The sequence below is a fragment of the Brachyistius frenatus genome, unplaced genomic scaffold (assembly GCF_029030835.1).
Source record: "Brachyistius frenatus isolate BFR_SWC_R1_liver_20210118 unplaced genomic scaffold, ASM2903083v1 Contig_67, whole genome shotgun sequence".
In the NCBI taxonomy this organism is placed as follows: Eukaryota; Metazoa; Chordata; class Actinopteri; family Embiotocidae; genus Brachyistius; species Brachyistius frenatus.
The window spans coordinates 2,030,008-2,049,516 of NW_027210666.1; the positions used below are offsets into that span (position 1 = coordinate 2,030,008).

General features: G+C 43.7%; 3 protein-coding genes across 6 annotated transcripts; all 3 read left to right on the forward strand.

Moving 5' to 3' along the window:
• The first annotated feature begins 622 nt into the window (after window positions 1-622).
• LOC138625932 (transformer-2 protein homolog alpha-like) lies at window positions 623-4,679 on the forward strand. 2 transcript variants are annotated; one of them, XM_069707258.1, is made up of 8 exons: window positions 623-793; window positions 2,064-2,197; window positions 2,322-2,481; window positions 2,639-2,854; window positions 3,273-3,388; window positions 3,512-3,700; window positions 3,827-3,897; window positions 4,044-4,679. In XM_069707258.1, exons 1-8 carry the CDS (start codon window positions 761-763, stop codon window positions 4,052-4,054), a joined length of 930 nt encoding a protein of 309 aa, XP_069563359.1. In that variant the 5' UTR covers window positions 623-760; the 3' UTR covers window positions 4,055-4,679. The 2 variants fall into 2 exon arrangements, with proteins under 2 accessions (XP_069563359.1, XP_069563360.1); XM_069707259.1 differs by having other exon boundaries at window positions 2,666-2,854.
• Window positions 4,680-5,590: 911 nt separating this feature from the next.
• LOC138625933 (obg-like ATPase 1) lies at window positions 5,591-11,003 on the forward strand. The gene is made up of 11 exons (XM_069707260.1): window positions 5,591-5,666; window positions 6,014-6,111; window positions 6,229-6,372; window positions 6,487-6,614; window positions 7,475-7,650; window positions 7,757-7,837; window positions 8,447-8,544; window positions 8,641-8,784; window positions 9,214-9,310; window positions 9,556-9,678; window positions 9,816-11,003. The coding sequence occupies exons 2-11, from the start codon at window positions 6,014-6,016 to the stop codon at window positions 9,915-9,917; spliced, it is 1,191 nt and encodes a 396-aa protein (XP_069563361.1). The 5' UTR covers window positions 5,591-5,666; the 3' UTR covers window positions 9,918-11,003.
• Window positions 11,004-12,520: 1,517 nt separating this feature from the next.
• Window positions 12,521-18,435, forward strand: LOC138625934 (transcription factor Sp3-like). Of its 3 annotated transcripts, none has more exons than XM_069707263.1 (9): window positions 12,521-12,683; window positions 13,150-13,254; window positions 14,073-14,303; window positions 14,404-14,994; window positions 16,262-16,471; window positions 16,586-16,790; window positions 16,920-17,109; window positions 17,424-17,620; window positions 18,106-18,435. In XM_069707263.1, exons 2-9 carry the CDS (start codon window positions 13,186-13,188, stop codon window positions 18,357-18,359), a joined length of 1,947 nt encoding a protein of 648 aa, XP_069563364.1. In that variant the 5' UTR covers window positions 12,521-12,683; window positions 13,150-13,185; the 3' UTR covers window positions 18,360-18,435. The 3 variants fall into 3 exon arrangements, with proteins under 3 accessions (XP_069563364.1, XP_069563363.1, XP_069563365.1); XM_069707262.1 differs by having other exon boundaries at window positions 12,521-12,641; XM_069707264.1 differs by lacking the exon at window positions 13,150-13,254 and having other exon boundaries at window positions 12,521-12,641.
• Window positions 18,436-19,509: the final 1,074 nt, after the last annotated feature.

Sequence of the window (19,509 nt, forward strand, 5' to 3'; positions counted from 1 at the left end):
GCCAGTGCTACCAGAGGGTTTGTATAAAGCTTGATGAGGTTACCTAACAACTATATTATGATGTAAATGGTCACATTATTGTTAATAGTATATTACGCCTCTAAACCCTCTTGGTAGGCTGTTACATCTGGGATTGTAATGCAACCCAGAAAGTACAACTCCTGGTTTGGATTTAAGTCAAATTTACCAAATAAATAGTTGTAAACACACTTGAAAAAAATGTTCTGTCATCTAAAATGTTATTTGGTAAATTGTGGCTCCATATACAGGATATCAGCACGTGAGAACACAAACGGTGCACCTTGAAAGCATTATAGAAAGAGGACCTTCGGAAAACACGTTAACATTAAAACGTCATTCTTGCCTAAAATGTAGGGATGAATATTAAATATTAACAATTCAATCATTTTTACACTATCGCTTAAAAACTTTTTTTAATTTTTTTTTTATTTTTTTATCCGTCATTGGTTATTTCTAAATTTGCGTTCATATCTGCTCTCGGTATTACGAAAGGCAAAACGTTTTTGTTTTTTTTAAGAAGTTTTAATGAGACGAAACTTTTATTCAGAAAATCCAACCGGAACCGGAAGACGATCCGATTTAGGCACCGGACCCGTCCTATCGTCAAGCTCGTTCGGGACAGACGCGTTTTGCTTTTGCGGCAAATCGGGTTCGGCGGTTAAAGTTAAATGAATCGCTAGAGCCACTTCACCACACGCTTGTTTCTGTTTAACGCATCTCGTTACTTAAAAAAAAAAAAATGAGCGACAACGAGAAAGACTTCGGGGAGCAGGTGAGTCGTGATTTTTTAAAGAAAATAAACGTCACGAGGACTTAAATAAAGCTTTCTAAGGTTAGCTAGCTAGGGTTAGCTGCATTTTTTTTTTAAATTTTTTTTTTTTTTTGATAACGGGCTGCACATAATGAAAACGTGCTTTCAAAGCAGAAAGAAGTCTGTCCCTACGTAAGACTACTTTTCTGTTGAGTATGCGTTGGTGATACTCGATGTACTTAGTTATCGTAAATGTGGAGAAAAAACAAAACGTAGCGGTAACGCCTGCTAATGTGAAAACACGCGGCCTGTACAGCAGTCGGTAGATAATAATAATAATAATAATAATAATAATCATCATCAATATGTACCAGGCGATATACGATGCTTTTACTTCATATTTTAGTCATTACTACGTTCACATGTGCCAGTAAATTGTAGTTTTAAAGGATGAATGAACGCCGCTGAAAGCTAACATTTAAAAAAAAAAAAAAAAAAAACGTGCACATAATTTGATCTGTGTTGTTTTTTCTTGGCTTTGTTGTTGTTGTTTGTTTGTTTGTTTTTTCTTTGTACTTTTTTGGTTTTAACATAAACCAACATGCCTTATCACCCTTGTTTGTTCTTTGTCAAGGTTGAGGTTGGAAGAAAGAAAAAGGCGGAAGATGTGAAGTTGTTATTGTTTGACGCTGATGGTGGTGTTGATGCATGCTAATGTAAATGGATGCTGAACAGAAGCGATCAAGATCTGTCCCCACTTCTAGTGTTGTAATGGCAGATGGTAAATGGGGGAAGAGGAGGAAAAAAGAAGTCATAATTTCAAACAGAAGAAAGAAGAAATGAAGGGTTGTTATGAAGTAATGAAGTAAAAGAAGTTATGAAGTTAAGATCAGAAGTTTACCAGGGTATGAGTAAATTCCTAACAGCCTGCTATGTTATTATTCTTATTTCATCCTGTTACTTTCTCTTAAGCATGCACAATTTTTTTTTTTTTTTCCCCCTCTCTATCAAGACTGGTCAATCCCTCCATTCCTTTTAGATTAACTTTTGTGCAATCTGTTTCAGCTAAATTGCTTAATTTCTACATGAACTTATCTGTTGCAATATATGATTTTTTTTTTTATATATATACATGCAAATTTCTTAATTAATGTCAAACCTGCTAAACGTCTTTAATGTTGGTGAACACCTTCTGAAAGGGGCATGAAAGAGGTGTCCGCGGTCACCTCCTGGCCCTTTATTCTTGTTGTATGGCTTTAGGGTGTTTCTGACCTCTGTGTGGTCTGTCCAGGACTCGCGGGCTGGTTCGAGGAGTGCGTCCCCTCGAGGCTCGGTGAAATCCACCAGCCGCTCACCAGCACGCTCCAAAGATGGTTCCCGTCGTTCCAGGTCCCGATCTCGCTCTCGATCCAGGTCCAAATCCAGGTAAGTTTTATAATGTACACACACACGAAGAGAGCGTTTTCAAAGTCGGTTCGGACATTTAGACTCCAAAACTATATTTCGGAAGCTTTTGTGTCCAATCTCAGAGTTGTGTTTCTGTCCCCAGGTCTCGGTCCCACCGAAGCTCCCGCAGGCACTACTCGCGTTCTCGTTCCCGCTCCCGCAGACGTCGTTCCAGGAGTCGATCTCGTAGTTCAGAGTACCGCCGGCGTCGGAGCCATAGCCGCTCCCCCATGTCAAATCGTCGCAGACACATTGGCAACAGGGTAAAGTGCTTCTTCCACTTCACACGGTGTACATTTCTCTTCTTAAACCTCGAAAATGTCACATTATACTAAAACAGCACTTTATTTGTTCGGTTATGATCATCCATCCATGCATTTATCAACAGCTTTTTTTTTGTTTTTTGTTTACATTTTACAGATTTCTGACTCTTGTTTACTCTCACAGGCCAACCCAGACCCCAACACGTGTCTGGGAGTGTTTGGTCTGAGTCTGTATACCACTGAGAGGGACCTGAGGGAGGTTTTCTCTAAATATGGCCCACTGAGTGATGTCAACATTGTGTATGATCAGCAGTCACGTCGCTCAAGAGGTTTTGCCTTTGTCTACTTTGAGAACACTGAAGACGCTAAGGAGGTAAGGAGGATAAGACAGGGACGTGTATTTAATATTTTAATAATGTTGACCTCTACCTCCTATTTTCACAGTAAATCATTTTTTTATGTCATTAAGTACTTGAATAATATATATATATCATATATATATTATATAATATAGAATAACAAATTTAACTCATTTCGGGCAGATTCATGTTTTGCATTGTTTGAAGAAGTTTAATGTAAATAATGGATAAATGAGAAAGGAAACATGTTTACTGACAGAAAAAGAGATGTGAAAGATGTTTTGACTAGGATTTAGAATGATTTATTAACAGGTCCAGACCCCTACTTAAAAGGGTTATTTATCTTAAATCTCTGTAATTCATTGGAGTCAAGTTAAATGGATAAAAAAAAAGTCTACTTCTCACCATGATGATGTTGTTGTTGTGTTTTAGGCCAAGGAGCGTGCTAACGGCATGGAGCTCGATGGACGCAGGATCCGAGTGGATTTCTCAATTACCAAACGCGCCCACACACCCACTCCTGGAATCTACATGGGTCGGCCAACATAGTGAGTGTTTGTGAACCTGGACGCATTGTTGTTAGAGCAGGAATGTTTTTTGTTTTTTTATTATTATTGTTACTCCTGGCAGAGGAAACAATAAAGGTGATGGGTTATTCTACGCCTTTGCAGCGGTGGTGGCGGCGGTAGCGGCGGCGGCGGCGGTGGTGGAGGCGGTGGCGGCGGCGGTAGTGGTGGCGGCAGCGGCGGTTCCTCACGTCGCGTATCAAGGGATTACGACAGGAGCTACGACAGAGGCTACGACAGAGGTTATGATCGTGACTATGATCGTTATGACGACCGAGAGTACCGTTCATACAGGCGAGTTCCTTTTCCAGTATCTCATAACTATTGATGCATTTTCACATGCAGCTTTTAAAACGGACTTAAACTGATGTGGTCCAGAAAGAGGTGGTACTCATGAAAGTGTTTGTTTTCCCCCTGCAGACGCAGATCTCCATCTCCTTACTACAGCAGAGGGTACCGCTCCCGATCTCGATCACGGTCCTACTCGCCACGTATGTTTGAATCATGTTTTTCTGACATTGGACCGCAAGGATTAGAGCATTTACAGTTTATATGAAATTCAGATATTGATATCACATTTACACACACGTTGTCACTGCAACAGTAATCAGTCTTTTTTCTTTCTTTCTTTTTACAGGTCACTACTGAGAAGTGAAAGAAGAATCAACAGCAGTGTTATTGTTTGGATGCTTGTTTTCTTTTTACGTTTTGACCAGATTATCAAGGTAATAGGAATTTTGGATCTGTTTATTATGTATGAAACGTTAAACACAATTTTCCTAAAAAGGTGGTTTGTCTGAGCACTGCAACATCAGTGCTGAAATGCTCGTTTCTGAGCGTGTAGGAAGTTTCCTGAAAACAGAGTTTGGACAAAATTTTAATGTCAGAAAATGGACTGACGTGGAAATGAACCAGTGCTCCAGAACTGTTTAAATATGAATCACTTTTAACCTCACTTTCTTGGAAATCTGTCATTTTTTGAAACCCACCAGCCAACAAAAAGGAACTGAAGTTACAGCCTGTTTGGCAGCGGTAACTGAACGAAGGGCTGGCTCGTTTAGTATCGACTCGACTGATTTGTTTTTTTATCAAAGGAGTCTGTTTTAGTACAACTTCTCATTTTGCTCTTCATATGTAGGTGACTTCTTAAACTGTCAAGATCCTAGTTTGCTCTTTGACAGTTTTTAAATGCCATGTTACTTTATTGATTTTGCCTTTACCTGGTGGAAAAGTACATTTTTGTTTGTTGTATATAAGCAATAAAAAAAAAAAAAAAAAAAAAAAAAAAAAACATCCTTGGGTCATTTGTTGCATCGTTTATTCATAGTATTATAGACTGCAGTGGATGCGTTGCCCCTTGGTTTTATGAAGTCCCATCAAACATTTGGATTTATTCTAGTGACAAATGAAAATATTAATCTTTACACATGCACAGTCATTGTGATCTCTTTTTTTATGACACTTTATAGTTACAAATTCTGTTACAGCTCCAGTGTGAACTGAAGTAGTCGCTGAATGCAAATGTAAGGAATCAAAACACTGATGGATGCAATTAACTGATTGGTTGGTTTACAGAGTGTCAGAAAATTATCACCGTTTCCTAAAACCCAAATTGATATATCTACAAATGTTGTCTTTGTCCAAAACCTCCATAATATTCAGTGTAGTATCATCTAAGAGCAAGACGAGCATCAAATCCTCATGTTGACGTGAAACTAGAGATGGTCTGAAATAAGTTGCTAATATAAAGGCTTGCATTTACAACATTAAAACAGGTAAACGTCACGACATGGCACCTGTAATTACGAGATCCGTATTAATCATCGGGTATTATTAAGTATGGAGATGTGTCCTATGACGGTCTACTTATGGGCTTTTTTGCGTGTACTTGAACGCATCCCGCAACATGGCGACTTCTAGCGATGCAACACGGGAAGACAGACAGCAGAGTAATAACAAAAAATAAATAAATATATATATCAGCCGATTTAAAGTGTATATGCCCTAAAAATGTAGGACATGCAATTTTAAAGCAGACAATTAAAACTCAGTATCTAGATATTTGATTTGGTAAAGTGAGTCGGTCAACGTGTCTGTGACGCGCCGTTTCAGCTCTCCCATCTGACCAATCAGAGACCCCTCACGTCAAAACGCTTCCGCTTTGTTTTTCCTCCTGTCCGAACTGTCTTTTCAGTAGAGCGGCGGTGTGAGCAGATATCGGGAGTGGTGGAGATCACGCAACACAAAAATAGACATAAAGGTAGCAAAAGAGTCGATTTCTCAGCAAAATAGTTTTCAGGCCATTTTTTTTTTTTTTAACGAGTGAACAAATGCAGACAGGAATGTTTGTTTAAATCAGATATATTCTGGGCTTTCGCGTGGCGAGCCTCGGCTCCAGTTAGCCAGCAGCTAACTTTAGCATGTTGCGTTTGAATGACCGAGCTGCCTTCTGCACGTTTGTTTTTTTTTCAGTGGAGCCAGTCAAGCAGACTGGAGGCACAAAAGTGATTCACTTTTAGCGTCACCGGTTTAAAAAAAGAAGAAGCGTGGTGTCCAATATTTGTTGTCTCGTGATTGTAACCAGCTTTTGTTTTGAACTTGTCTCAGATGCCTCCGAAAAAGGGAGAAGCCCCGAAACAGCCTCCATTAATCGGACGATTCGGAACTTCTCTGAAAATCGGGATTGTGGGATTACCTAATGTCGGGTAAGAGCGCGTTGTAAGGAACGTGACTATTCGTATGTCGTATTTTTGTCAGGGGTGAAAGGAAACGAGTGTTGGGGGTCCTCCTTTCTGTTGACACTCTCCTTGACTCTGTTGCAGGAAATCCACCTTCTTCAATGTGTTGACCAAAAGCCAAGCCGCTGCCGAAAACTTCCCCTTCTGCACGATAGACCCAAATGAGAGCAGGGTACCGGTCCCCGATGATCGCTTTGATTTCCTATGCCAGTACCACAAACCAGTCAGGTGTGTGTGTGTGTGTGTGTGTGTGTGTGTACCGACAGCTGATGTAACTCACCCAACACATCAATGGATTTCTCGCTCATCGATCATTCTTCCGTCACTTTTTGTCTCCCCTAGTAAGGTGCCCGCTTTCCTAAACGTTGTGGACATTGCTGGTCTGGTGAAGGGAGCTCATTGTGGACAGGGACTCGGAAACGCTTTCCTTTCCCACATCAGCGCCTGTGACGGCATCTTCCACATGACCCGTGAGTTGTCGTTGGTACTGCAGCTGCCGTAAAGCGACAAACCCAACAGGAGAGCACAGGTGTCCCGGGAGCGCAGGCCGGAGGCATTACTGCACTTCTTAAAGGGGAATAAGGCCCACTTTAAAAAAAAAAAAAAAAAAACTCTTGTCATGTTATTCCTGTAACAACACTGCTTTACAGGGTTTTCGCTCCTATTGTAAGGTTTAGGTGCAGCACCAAATTATTGTGGAGAGCATCAAATTATAACTAAATGACTTTTTCCCTGATCTGATGGTTGTATTTGTTTCCTGGAGAACTTCTTTAACAAGTTTTTGTCTTTAGGCTGTGTGGGTGTTGTTTGTTCATTATCTGCTCTAGATGTTCCACTTTTCTTCTTCTTTTTTTTTTTTTTCTTTTTAAAGTTTTATACAGATATGGTAGTAATAATAATGGTCAATAATGGTGTGAAATTGAAGAATTTGTATTGAAAAGTTACAAAATATGTGCACCTAAGTCTTACACAAACACTGCTGTAATCAAAGTACTCTCTGATAGTGCTGTAAAGAATCCGTGGCCAGCTGTCAGTTATTGACAGCTGGCAATGAAGGCCTTGTACTTTGAGCAAGTTTCTAATATGAATGCAGTTTTGATCATTTTAGACTATTTTATTTAGCAAAAAGTCTTGTACAGCTGCATTGGGTGAAAACAATTCAGACAGCGTTCAGTCCAAGTATTTTGTAAAGCTAGAATTTATTGTTTCAGTCATTTTTCAAGCAAAAACACCAATGATTTTCTGGTTTCCGCTTCTCCGATGTGATGTCTTTTCTTGGATTTATATAATTGTATTTATCACAGGCTGCCAACACTTGTGCGTTTTTAAGGTGCGTTTGACGATGAGGATATTATCCACGTGGAGGGCAACGTTGACCCAGTGAGGGACATTGAAATAATCCATGAGGAGCTGCGACTAAAGGACGAGGAAACGATCGCCCCGATCATCGACAAACTGGAGAAGACCGCCGTCAGAGGAAGCGACAAGAAACTCAAACCTGAATATGTAAGTCAAGTGTGTTCATGCATCTTGTTGTCCTGTTTCACATTTGCGTCGCTGCTCGAGTGAAAAAGTGTTTCTCCGTCACCTGACCCGCTGCTCGGTGCTTCAGGATATCATGGTGAAGATAAGGAGCTGGGTGGTGGATGAGAAGAAACCCGTCCGATTTTACCATGACTGGAACGACAAAGAGGTAACGATGTTTGTATTGTGTTCGTGTGATGCGTTTGGAAGTGATTAGTCCCCCGTTTTAAATGCACTTTGGATGCAACAAGACGATGTCATTTAAAAGATCGTCAGTCAAACTTCAAATGCTAGAAAATAACGCGGAAGTGTGACGTTTCTGTTAGTTTCGTCCTGCTGTTTTTATACAGATGAATGAAAACGATACTGCAAAAAGACCGCAGTAAGCTCAAATAATAATGACCTAGAGATTATGTAATAGTCGGGACAGACCTGCCTCTGCTTAGTGTAAAGACTTTGTGATCTTTTCATGGTTTTATTTTATTTATTCATAATTTAATTTTTTTCCCCCCTTTTAAAATATATAACGCCAGGTACATGGAAACACAGAGATTGGCATATGATGTAATTTTGCTTTCTCAGTGGGTTGTTTTACTGTAAAACAAAGTTATCTTTTTGGTCTTTACTGCATGAATAGATGAGACTCACTGGGATAAAATGTCCATTATCTTTTCAGTCACATAACGTATGTCCCTGAGAAAATATTTGAAATGTCTTTTTCAGAAATAAACTCCTGATTTTTTTTAAATTTAAAAAAAAATTATTATTCTCTCCACAGATTGAGGTACTGAACAAATACCTGTTTCTGACATCCAAGCCCATGATCTACCTGGTTAATCTCTCAGAGAAGGATTACATCCGAAAAAAGAACAAGTGGTATGTTTGCTGTGTGTAGATTAGATTATTATTTCGGTTGCTTGGAGGTCTCTCTGATCCCTCAGAGTAACTGCCCCTGCTGCCTGTTTTCTTCAGGTTGGCAAAGATCAAGGAGTGGGTAGATGCTCATGATCCCGGTGCTCTCGTCATTCCTGTGAGTGGAGCTCTGGAGTCTAAACTGCTGGACATGGAGGAAGAGGAGGAGAAGAAGAAATACTGCGAGGAACAGAAGACGCAGAGGTCAGACAAAAACTCGCCACATCACCAAAAGAATCTGTTTTTATCAGGTTCTCGTTTTTTGTGATTGGTCTTCCAGTTATTCATACGATTCATACATTCAGTCTATCAAATATTCTTCCTAACTTGTGAAGGTTCAATCAACAGTCCAAAATACAAAGATATTCAGTTTAAAAACAAAACGTGAGCAGCAAACCCTAAAATTGACTCTGTACATATAAACTGGTCAGTAACAAGTTGATTCAAATAATTGATTTGTGTTCTTAAAATAAATCAAATTAATTTGTTCTTAAAATAACTCGACCATACTTGTTCAAACAAATTAAAGATGTTTAGCTTTAATCGTTAAATACACCTTTTAAAAATAAACTGTACGTTCGCTTGAGCTGCTTCGTCATAACTAGTTATTCTTATTGGTCTGTGTGTCTCTAGTGTTTTAACCAAAATAATAAAGGCCGGCTATGCAGCACTGCAGCTGGAATACTTCTTCACAGCGGGACCAGATGAGGTGCGAGCATGGACCGTCAGGGTGAGTGAAAATACACTCGTATGCGTACGAGAATGTAATTGAATCCTGCTTTTTAAAGATTTTTTTTAATTATTTGTTTCATGCGTTTCTCTTCGGTTGAACTGTTTTTTTTTTTTTTTTTAACTCAAATCATCGACATCATATATTGATCATATCGGGATACAAACCCTTGTGCTGAGGTTTGTTCTGTTAATATATTTCAGATAATGTGTTTTGAGATTGTCTGTTCTGCCGTGCTCCAACAGAAAGGTAGCAAGGCTCCGCAAGCTGCCGGAAAGATCCATACTGACTTTGAGAAAGGCTTCATCATGGCTGAAGTGATGAAGTACATCGACTTCAAAGAAGAGGGCAGTGAAAATGCAGCCAAGGTGGGTGTTTGTGTGGAGCCTATTTATATGCCTGAATCGCTGCTAGGTTGTATTCCCGTTGATAACCGTTGAATCTTTGGGAAACATTGAATACAATTACAATATTCCGTCTTTGATTTCATCTTTTTCTGTCTCAGGCTGCCGGGAAGTACAGGCAGCAGGGCAGGAACTACATCGTGGAGGACGGGGACATTATCTTTTTCAAATTCAACACACCCAATGCACCGAAAAAGAAATAAGGAGACCATGCGATCACCAGGGGGAGAACTCAGAATACAGTTTAGTCGGGCCCCCGGGGAGCTGCGCTGTCTGCTAGTTTTCCAATTACTCTTTTAAATTCAATGGATCCACTCACGGCCACAGTCTTCTGTTAACGTGATTACGATCAAATGATACATTCAAATGTTCAAACCAGTCTTTTTTTTTTTTTTTTTTTTTACCAAACCATGTTGGAGGGAAGGTGGAACTTAAAGGAAAATTATATAGGGAACTGCAGTACAATGCACATTTTCTTTTGTAATAATTCTGCCACTGTTCATGTGATTTGAACCTGCGTGACGCTGTTTTGATGTTAAGTGAAAAAGCTCCCGTGAAAGAAGTTTTTCTGTTGCAGTTTATCTCAGAAAATCTGAGTAATAACGGCTGATGAATAGATGAGCCTCCTAATTAGTGCTTTATTAAAGACTGCGCTGGATCAGTAAATCTCTAATGAGTGTTAAGTCACAGTCTGATGCAGATTAATTGGTTTTAGATCTCTTCCCTTAAAATTAAAAAGGAGATTCAAATTTCAAAATTAATTGAAGCCTTCCCTTAATTACCCTTTTATGGTCCGCACAGCAAAGCTACAAGACTCCGTGTTGACCGAACATGACTAACATTTCTACACCGAAGAGAACGAAAACCGTCAAGTCAGTGTTTCACTGGGTCGGACTGTATTGTGTTGCGAGCTGGAGAGACATTGTTATTTTAGAAAGAGCAAAGCCGGCCTCCCTGGCAGCCTGATCAGACACCTGAACAGAGAATGATGTTATACAATCTGCTGTTATTGACTTACTTTGGGCTAGTTTAAAAAAAAAAAAAAAAAGATCTCCACCCTGCGTAATGAGACAATGCTTCTTTGTGGATCATCTGGACTGGACACATTGTGCTTCACTGCTTCCACAGTGTGAATGTCTTTTATTTTCCAAGAGTGCTCACCATCTCCTCGTCAAACATTGTGCCACACTTCGGAGTAAAACAGAAATCTTTTTAACCTAAGGGAGCCAATATATAATAAATATCACTCATCAATATGCACGTCTCAATAAATCGAGATAACCCCGTCATTCTGTTGTGTGTTTATACATCTCTTTTGTGTGTCGGAGACAAAACTCACAACAATGAGTGAGAGCAAGTATATACATTTATTGCAATTGTTAATTCAATTAATTGTCTTCATTTTAAAGTTAAAAAAAAAAAAAATCATTAATCACACTGCAGTAAAATTACAGAGTTCCTTGTTTTCATTTTATTTTAATAGAACTAGGTCAAAGAAAGTTGTTGTTTTTAAAAAAAAATCTAAGCGTACTTTTAAGCTTGAACACATTAAAGCTCTTTGGGAAAAAACATTTGACCATTTCACCTGCTGAGGCAGATTGTGTGATGCAGTCGATATCAGAACAGCTACTGAATGGACTTTTGGGTGAGTTCACTGCCTTACCATGTACAGTTTCCACTTTGTACTGAAAAGTTTTGTATGGAATTATCATTTGAAAATAATTTCTAAAAAAAAAAAAAAATCAACTTATTGATTTGAAAAAAACAACATCTTTTTGACACCATTTAATGTTGCGATGTTGGCTTCGTCTCATTCGTCCTCATGTCTCTTCTGCATCTAATTTGAATAGTTTCTGGGACAGGCTATATATTACATTGCTGGGATAAAACCCGCCCCCCCCCCCCCCCTGACTCCTTGGGCCCCCTGGTTATACCCAAAAGGCCAGTTCAGTATGACCTTAAGTGGGAAACTTGATTTAAATGTTCCTTTTTTAATTCTTTACTGTCCGTGTTGCATTATACATTTAAACTTTAAATACATTATATGATTTTGCAGCTTGTTGTGAGACAATATTCCCCTATGATTTAGCTGAACAATAACCAGTTCATATGGGCACGGAAAGACTAAAACTTTTGCATCTTGAAACACTTGAGTGCGTTTTGTTTTGAGAATCTCAGTTTGCCCAAAGATGACTTGAAATTACGTAAAAAGAGGCACTTTCGAATCTTAATGGAAATTATTTAATTAACTGGTTAGTTTAAGGCTGAAAAAAAAATCGTGCCTGGTTGTAGTAAAATGTAGGACATCTGATGATTTACAGCGAATTTAAATACTCAAAACTTTAAAAAAAAAACCCAAAAAAACCCAAAACGGTTTCTCGTTGCAACGTCTGTTACAATTAGCGCGAAAAAAAAAAAAGGCAACGCATTAAAACAATTAAAATGCCGAATGCGAAACTTTATTTTCCATGAAATGATGAAAAAAAAAAAAAAAGTGTACTTTATGTACCGACAGCGAAGCATTTCCAAGTATTTGTCGAAATTTCGACAACTGCATTCCTCCTTCTCGTCTCGTTCGACAAACAGGAAACACAACGTCCCTACAAAATAAAAAAAATAAAAAAAAATTGATTGGCACCCGAGCTCGGCCACTGACGTCTCACCGGAGCTGCCGCTCAGCCAATGGCGCGAGACAAGAAGGGCGGGACGTCCTGTAATGCGATGCAAATTGGACGGTCAAGCGTGTTAGTCCCACCTTTTTGTGTTTCCCGCACCGTCAATCAAAATAGAAAAAAGAAAAAAAAAAAAAAAAAAAAATCGACCCGAATTCACCGATCAACACTAGCCCGCCTTTGATAAAATAATCATGTTCGGAGTTTAGTTGATCCGATAAATCCTCCCGGTTACTACCACTCCCGCCGTAACCGGTACGTAAACATTTAGCGCGTCGAAGCGTGCAACTTAAATTGGTGAGTTTTGTTGAAGGGAAGCGAGCTGCGTCTTTTTTTTTTTTTTTTCCCTTTTTTTTTTTTTTATCTTCTCTGCTTTGCTAACGAGGCTAGATATGGTTAGCTGACCGAGCTAGCTTTAGCCGCGGAGTTGACAAAGTAAACAGTCGGTCTCGGGCCGAGAGGAGGGGAGAGAGAGAGAGAGAGAGAGGTGGGGGTGGGTGGTGGTGGTGGTGGTGGTGTCACCTAAAAAAAAAAAAAAAAACACAACAAAAATCTCCCGAGGCGAAGTTGTTGGGGAGTTTTCGCGATCGGCTCCTTTTTTGACCCGGAGAGTGGGGATGCTTTTCGAGCTTTTGTGGCGGCAGCGAGGGGGTTGAAGATTACGGAGTTTTTTTTTTTTTTTTTTTTTTCTCTCTCTCTCTCTCTCTCTCTCTCTCTCTCTCTCTCTCTCTCTCTCTCTCTCTCTCTCTCTCTCTCCGCTTAGCGCCAGAGCAGCCTCCTGAAAACAAGGGAGAAAGAAATGGCGTCCGCGGACGTGGACAGCAGTCAAAGCGAGTTTTTGCAACCCGGCGGCGCGGCGGAAACGCAGGTATCCCGACATTTTTTTTTTTTCGAGCTCGTCTTGTCTTGGGCTCCGCTTTCGATTTCTGGTTGTGTTGGGTTTTTTTTTGTTGTTAGTTTTTTTGGGGGTTTTTTTTTAGAGAGAGGGAGAGAGCACGGAGGAGTTCACACGTTTTAAAAAAAAAAAAAAAATGTTTTTGTGATGGCACGGGGTGAAAGCCGTAACACTTCCTGTGTTCCCCCTCAATAACGGCCACCCACTTTTTACCCCTTGTAAAACCCGCCCATAGTGGGTAGGACGCTGAAAGTCAGTCACTTGGGTCGGCTCGCCGGGAGATAGCCGGAGTGGTGCCTCGGGGCTCGGGGTGGGGGGGAAAGAGGTGTCGTCGATGTGGCGGAGATAGCGTCCGTAATCAAAACAGTAGCGTTCAATTGTGTTGTAATAGCCACCCATCCCCCACACACACCCTTGCTCGCCACCATTTCTGAGCCGGTTATCTTCACTCACTCTCTCTGTGTGTGTGTGTGTGTGTGTGTGTGTGTGTGTGTGTGTGTGTGTGTGTGTGTGTTGGTGGTTGCATCTGTCTTGTGACTATTTTATTCTCCTTTCTCTGCATCGGGGTAAATTCTGCACGATACCCCCCCCCCCCCCACACACACACACACACCGCCCCTGCTTTACTACCATTCTCGCATATATCTGAACACTTGTCTGATTTACAGACATACAGCCACGGCTGCTTCCCCCTGATCCCAATCCGAAGCCGAGATGAATCACCGTCCTCCCTGTGGAAAGTGCGATCTGTGTCCCTGCTAATCTTTTAAGTTTTCGATTGGGTCCCCCAGACGACAGACATGTCAGCCATCCAGTTGACGGGCTCGGACCGGTGGGAGGTGTTGACCCCCGTCTCGGCCGGGAAAGAAGACCACGGAGTCGTTCACATCCCCAATTCCGGGATCGTCACGTCCAACGGGCAGTACGTGCTTCCCATCGGGAGCCTTCCCAACCAGCCCATCTACGTCACGGCGTCTGGGACTGAGGCTGCAGCCAACGGCGTGTCGGGCATTCAGTATCAGGTAAAGGAAAAGAAAAGAAAAGAGGCAAAACGCACCGTTTCAGGTGTTCTGTTGTGTTCAGGGCGACGACCGCGCTCAAAGCCATCCTCTCGTCTTCCAGGTCATCCCCCAAATCCAAAATGCAGACGGGACGCTGGCGGGATTCCAGACGCAGGGGTTGGACGACGGCACGGGGCAGATCCAGCTCCTCCAAGACGGCAGCCAGGGCAGCATCGGGATCAGCTGCGCCACGACGGCAGGCACAGACATCCTGACGCAGGCGGGGCAAGTTCAGTCGATCCAAGGCGTCTCGTTGGCCGGCGGTTCGGCGTACACCAGCACGGTGCCCGTAGGGTTGCCCGGCAACATAACGTTCGTCCCTATAAACAGTGTGGATCTGGAGTCACTGGGGCTGACCGGAGCGCACACGGTCCCCATCGCAACGGGAGTAACGCCCGAAGGCCAGCTGATCATGAGCGGCCAGGACGCCGGCGGCAAACAGTCGCTGGTGACGGTCAGCGACCCCGGCGGCAACCAAGAGCTCTACGTGCCGACCACCACCGCCGCCTCCTCCTCCTCCAACTCCTCCCACCTCCCCGAGACCATCGACGGCACCGGGGTCCTCACCCAAGCGACCGCCGTGTCCGCGGGCGTGTGCGATCCCTCATCCTCCGCAAACTTCAACTCCCACAACCACATGCAGCAAATCCAGGTCAGCACGTGACTCTTAACATCACGGTCGACACATCCGGGCCTCTCAAACCCTCTGAACCGAACGACGCGGTCCACATTCAGGAGAGCCCCGCTGGGCTGGTTCTGGTCAAACCGTCTGCAGCAGAGATTTGGAAGCAGGCTGTTACTGAAAGCAAAAAAAAAAAAAAAATCTGCTCTTATTTATAGTCTTGTTTATTCATTATTAGATCAAATATTCTTCAGTTTCAATCAAATGTTGCCAATTTCAGCGGACGCTCTTGTACAAGTTTGGCTTCCTTCATTTTAAATCGAAAGGGTTTTTGTAGAGAAACAGCTTAAGCACGATTTTGCAATATTGTGACACGAGACCAGATGAGGTCTTTAGATTTTGGATATTATAACGTCATCACGCGTCTCAATTGATGTCAGTTACTGTTTTTTTTAAAAGCTGCATGACAGTAACGTGATGGAATTCTCCGAATTTACTCGACTGTTCTCGCCGTTGTATGATTTGCCTCGACTCACTCAGTCATTACATCCACACGAGTTAACCTCTCACGGCGTTGATATATTGTCAAAGCACCGACGTCATCTCTACAAAATTGTAGGATTTCCAAAATGAATGTATTTGGTTCGAGATATTGCGATGTCTAAATTTGTCCCCGTATCGTTCAGCCCCGAAACGGAATTAATGTCTTGAAATTTCAAAAGACGCGCAGCCCTGGCGACGAAGTAGACATTTTAAGATTGGGTTGTTGTTGTTGTTTTTTTTCTCACCGTTTTAAGGTCGCATTTTTAATGTTGACTCCGTATTTAAAGTTGGCAAATTCCACTTTATGCCTGTTGAAGCTTCAGCTGTGTCTGATACGTATCCCAGATTTCCAAGAATTTATTTAAATCTACCAGGCTCGGTAGATTTGCTTCCTGGTGGGGATGGTGTGTGTGTGTGTGTGTGTGTGTGTGTGTGTGTGTGTGTGTGTGTGTGTGTGTGTGTGTGTGTGTGTGTGTGTGTGTGTGCGTGCGTGCGCGCGCTTGTTGTTGGTTTCCTGCCCGGCACATGCTGATCTACTGTATGACAATAATTGAAGGTGGTACATTCATGTGCAGCAATGCCGTTGTGTAACCAGCCCTCAGATGGTGAAGAACCTTCCAATTTATTGACACCTTCGAGGCTCACTATTTGCTACAGAAAGTCAAGACACGCACGACACGACATGGAAGCTACCTTTTTCTGCCCCCCCCCGTTGCGTGCGATTGTGAGTAACTTTGCGCTTCGCCACCCGCAGGTGTCATCCTGCAACGCCACTACTATCTCGCATCCCATCCTGCAGCTGTCCGGGGACAGTCAGGCCCACATAGCCCAGGTGGCCCAGGGCCAGGACCTGAACGCAGCAGGTCAGACACTACAGAGCGTGCAGCTGGTTAACCCCGGGACCTTCCTCATCCAGGCCCAAACTGTCACAGCTACCGGACAGATCCAGTGGCAGACCTTCCAGGTAAGAAAGCGTTTTACTGTTTCGAAGCTTCGCGCGATCATGGTGGGGGTGGGGGGGGAACCCATGCCGCGAGCGATTTACGAAATGACCGAAAGGGTCCCGTCTCATCTCCAGGTTCAGGGCGTCCAGTCACTCCAGGGGCTCCAGTTGCCGCACGGCCAGGGCCAGGCCCAGCAGTTGACCTTAGCCCCGGTCCAGACCCTCCCCATGGGCCAGACGGGTCAAGTCAGCCTACCCAACCTCCAGACGGTCACAGTGAACTCTGTAACACAAGCTGGAGTTCAATACACACACGGAGAGGATGGAGGTAGTCCAATTGGTACGACCACGCGGAGAAATCTTCGTTTTTTTGTTGTTGTTGTTTTTTTACGTCTTAAATTGCGCATTATGGAATCCCGTTTTTTTTTTAAAGTCCTCTTCGGGTCGGCTTCTTTCTCCCGCGGTTCAGGTATCCAGATAAAGGAGGAGCCGGACTCGGAGGAGTGGCAGCTGAGCGGGGACTCCACGCTGAACTCCAGCGACCTGAACAACCTGCGCGTTCAGATGGGAGACGAGGACATAGACGCGCCGAGCGGGGAGGGCAAGAGGCTCCGCAGGGTCGCCTGCACCTGCCCCAACTGCAAAGAGTCAGGAGGAAGGTAGGCGTCCCAAAACAGACACACACACACACACACACACACACACACACACACACACACACACACACACACACACACACACACACAGCGGGAGGCGAAGGTGTTCAGCTCACCTTCGTCCAACAAAAGTACCAAAAAATAAATAAACTGGATCGTACCTACAAACGTAAAACAAAGTCGGCCACACGTTTATCCCGTCCTAAAAAGTTCATTTAAGCGTCATAAATACCGTAAAAGATAAAATGACATCGCGACCGTATTCGGCTGTTTTCCTTTGCACATCAATTTGCAAATATTTCCCCTTTGTCTCGCAGAGGTTCGGGCATGGGGAAGAAGAAGCAGCACATCTGTCACATTGCCGGCTGTGGTAAGGTTTACGGCAAGACGTCCCACCTGCGAGCTCACCTGCGCTGGCACAGCGGCGAGAGACCGTTCGTCTGCAACTGGATGTTCTGCGGGAAGAGGTTCACCAGGAGCGACGAGCTGCAGAGACACCGGAGAACACACACAGGTCAGATCACGGGGGTGGTGGTTGTTGTTGTTGTTGTTTTTTTTTTTTTTTTTTATTAAAACGTAAAAGTTAGGGAGAAGACTCGGAGCTTTCGCCGGTAAACGAATGTCTTAAAATGCAAATGAGGCGTTTCTTATTCAAACACGTTGATTTTACAAAAACGTTTCCCGGAGCAGGATCCCGAACGTTCGACGCAGCCGGGGCTCCAACCTCGGCGAATAAAGAACTCACGGCTCGCAGAGGCGGGTGCGAGCCGGGCGCCGCTTTCCGACCGAGCGACGACGTTTGTTCCCGCTCAGCCCGTTAAAGCGTCACAGCTTCCCGCCGCTCGGCGTCCACGCGCAGCGGGAGCGGTCCCGGGAGCTCCCGACCCCGCGCTTTGTAACGGGTCCTCGCGAATGCTCTCCCAAAATTAAGGTCGACAAATTGGACGCCGTGTCGAGTGCCGCTGTCTTTTGACGCCCGCGTGTCTTTGTTCCTCGCAGGAGAGAAGAAGTTTGTGTGCACGGAGTGCGCCAAGAGGTTCATGCGGAGCGACCACCTGGCCAAGCACATAAAGACTCACCAGAACAAAAAGGGCGGGGTGCCCTCCACGTCTCCGCCCACCACCACCGACGCCGTCATCACCACCGACGGAACCACGCTCATCCTCCAGACTGCCACCGCCCACGACCTCGTAGCCAATCAGGAGATCCCTTTGCAGCTGGTCACCGTGGCGCCCGGTGAGGTCATGGAATGAGGGCGGGGCGAACGGGGCGAGGCGGCTTTCTGAGAACTGGCCTATCACAGGGACCTCTTGGGCTTTTCTCTTCCCCCTCTTCCTTTTTTTTTTTTTTTTTTTTTTTACATATGAATATATACGTAAATATATATGACAAATATATATATTTTAAGTAAGAGTTATCTTGACTTTATGTTTGTTTTTTGCAGTCTTTTTACAGGCCGGCAAAAAGAAATGACATTTAAATGTGGTCGCTATGTACACACGCGTAAACACACACACACACACACACACTAACACGACATGAATACTCAACACGATGAAATGCCTTATTTTGTATTATACTCTTGTATAATATGCTGGAGGTGCATGTGTTTTTTTAAGCTTTGCCGATGATGTAACTGTAACGGAGATAAATGTGTTTGTGAAACGGACGAGGAGCGTTTTTGGAAGAAGGAACAGGAAGTAGCGAACCTCTCTGGGACGATGGAGTTTTTAAATCTGCGGGGAGTTTCCGACAGAACCGGGGGCCCCTCTGTTCGAAGCAGCGCAGCATCCACTCCGAGCTGCTGCACCGCCGCTGCCGTTAGCGAACGCTTCGTGTTGTTGGGTTTTTTTTTTGTCGTCTTCGTCGTTTTTTTTTTTTTAAAGGACTATTTTAACATTTATGGACAAGCACTGATTCGGTTCGTTGCCGGGAGTTTTGAGACCGGCAGCATCAGCAGCCAATCAGCTCCGCGCAGAGACCGGAAACAAGCCGGTCCGACTTTGTCCGGAGATTTATCAATCGGCACCCCCAAAAAAAGTGTGGATCTCAGCGACGAGCGGGGACTCCGGGAAGTAACCGCTCCCGGCTGAGACCCGGTCCGGCACCACCGCCACCCCCCCCCCCCCCCCCCCCCGCCCGGAGCGGCGAATTGTCCCCGAGTTGCACTTCAGTTCGCGGACGAACCGAACAAAACGAGATGCACGTTGGTGAGTTTTAGAGGTGCCGATTTTGTTTTCCTCTCGACGAAGAAAGGCCCGCTGTTGCTGTCCCGTTTCCAGTCTTTATGTTGACGGGAGCCGGCTGCTGACGGGGACTTTCACACTCGGCCTATGAGACATCAAACGCGCCTATTTTCCAACATCGACTCGCCCTTTTTTTTTCTTGACTAAATATGCAGCT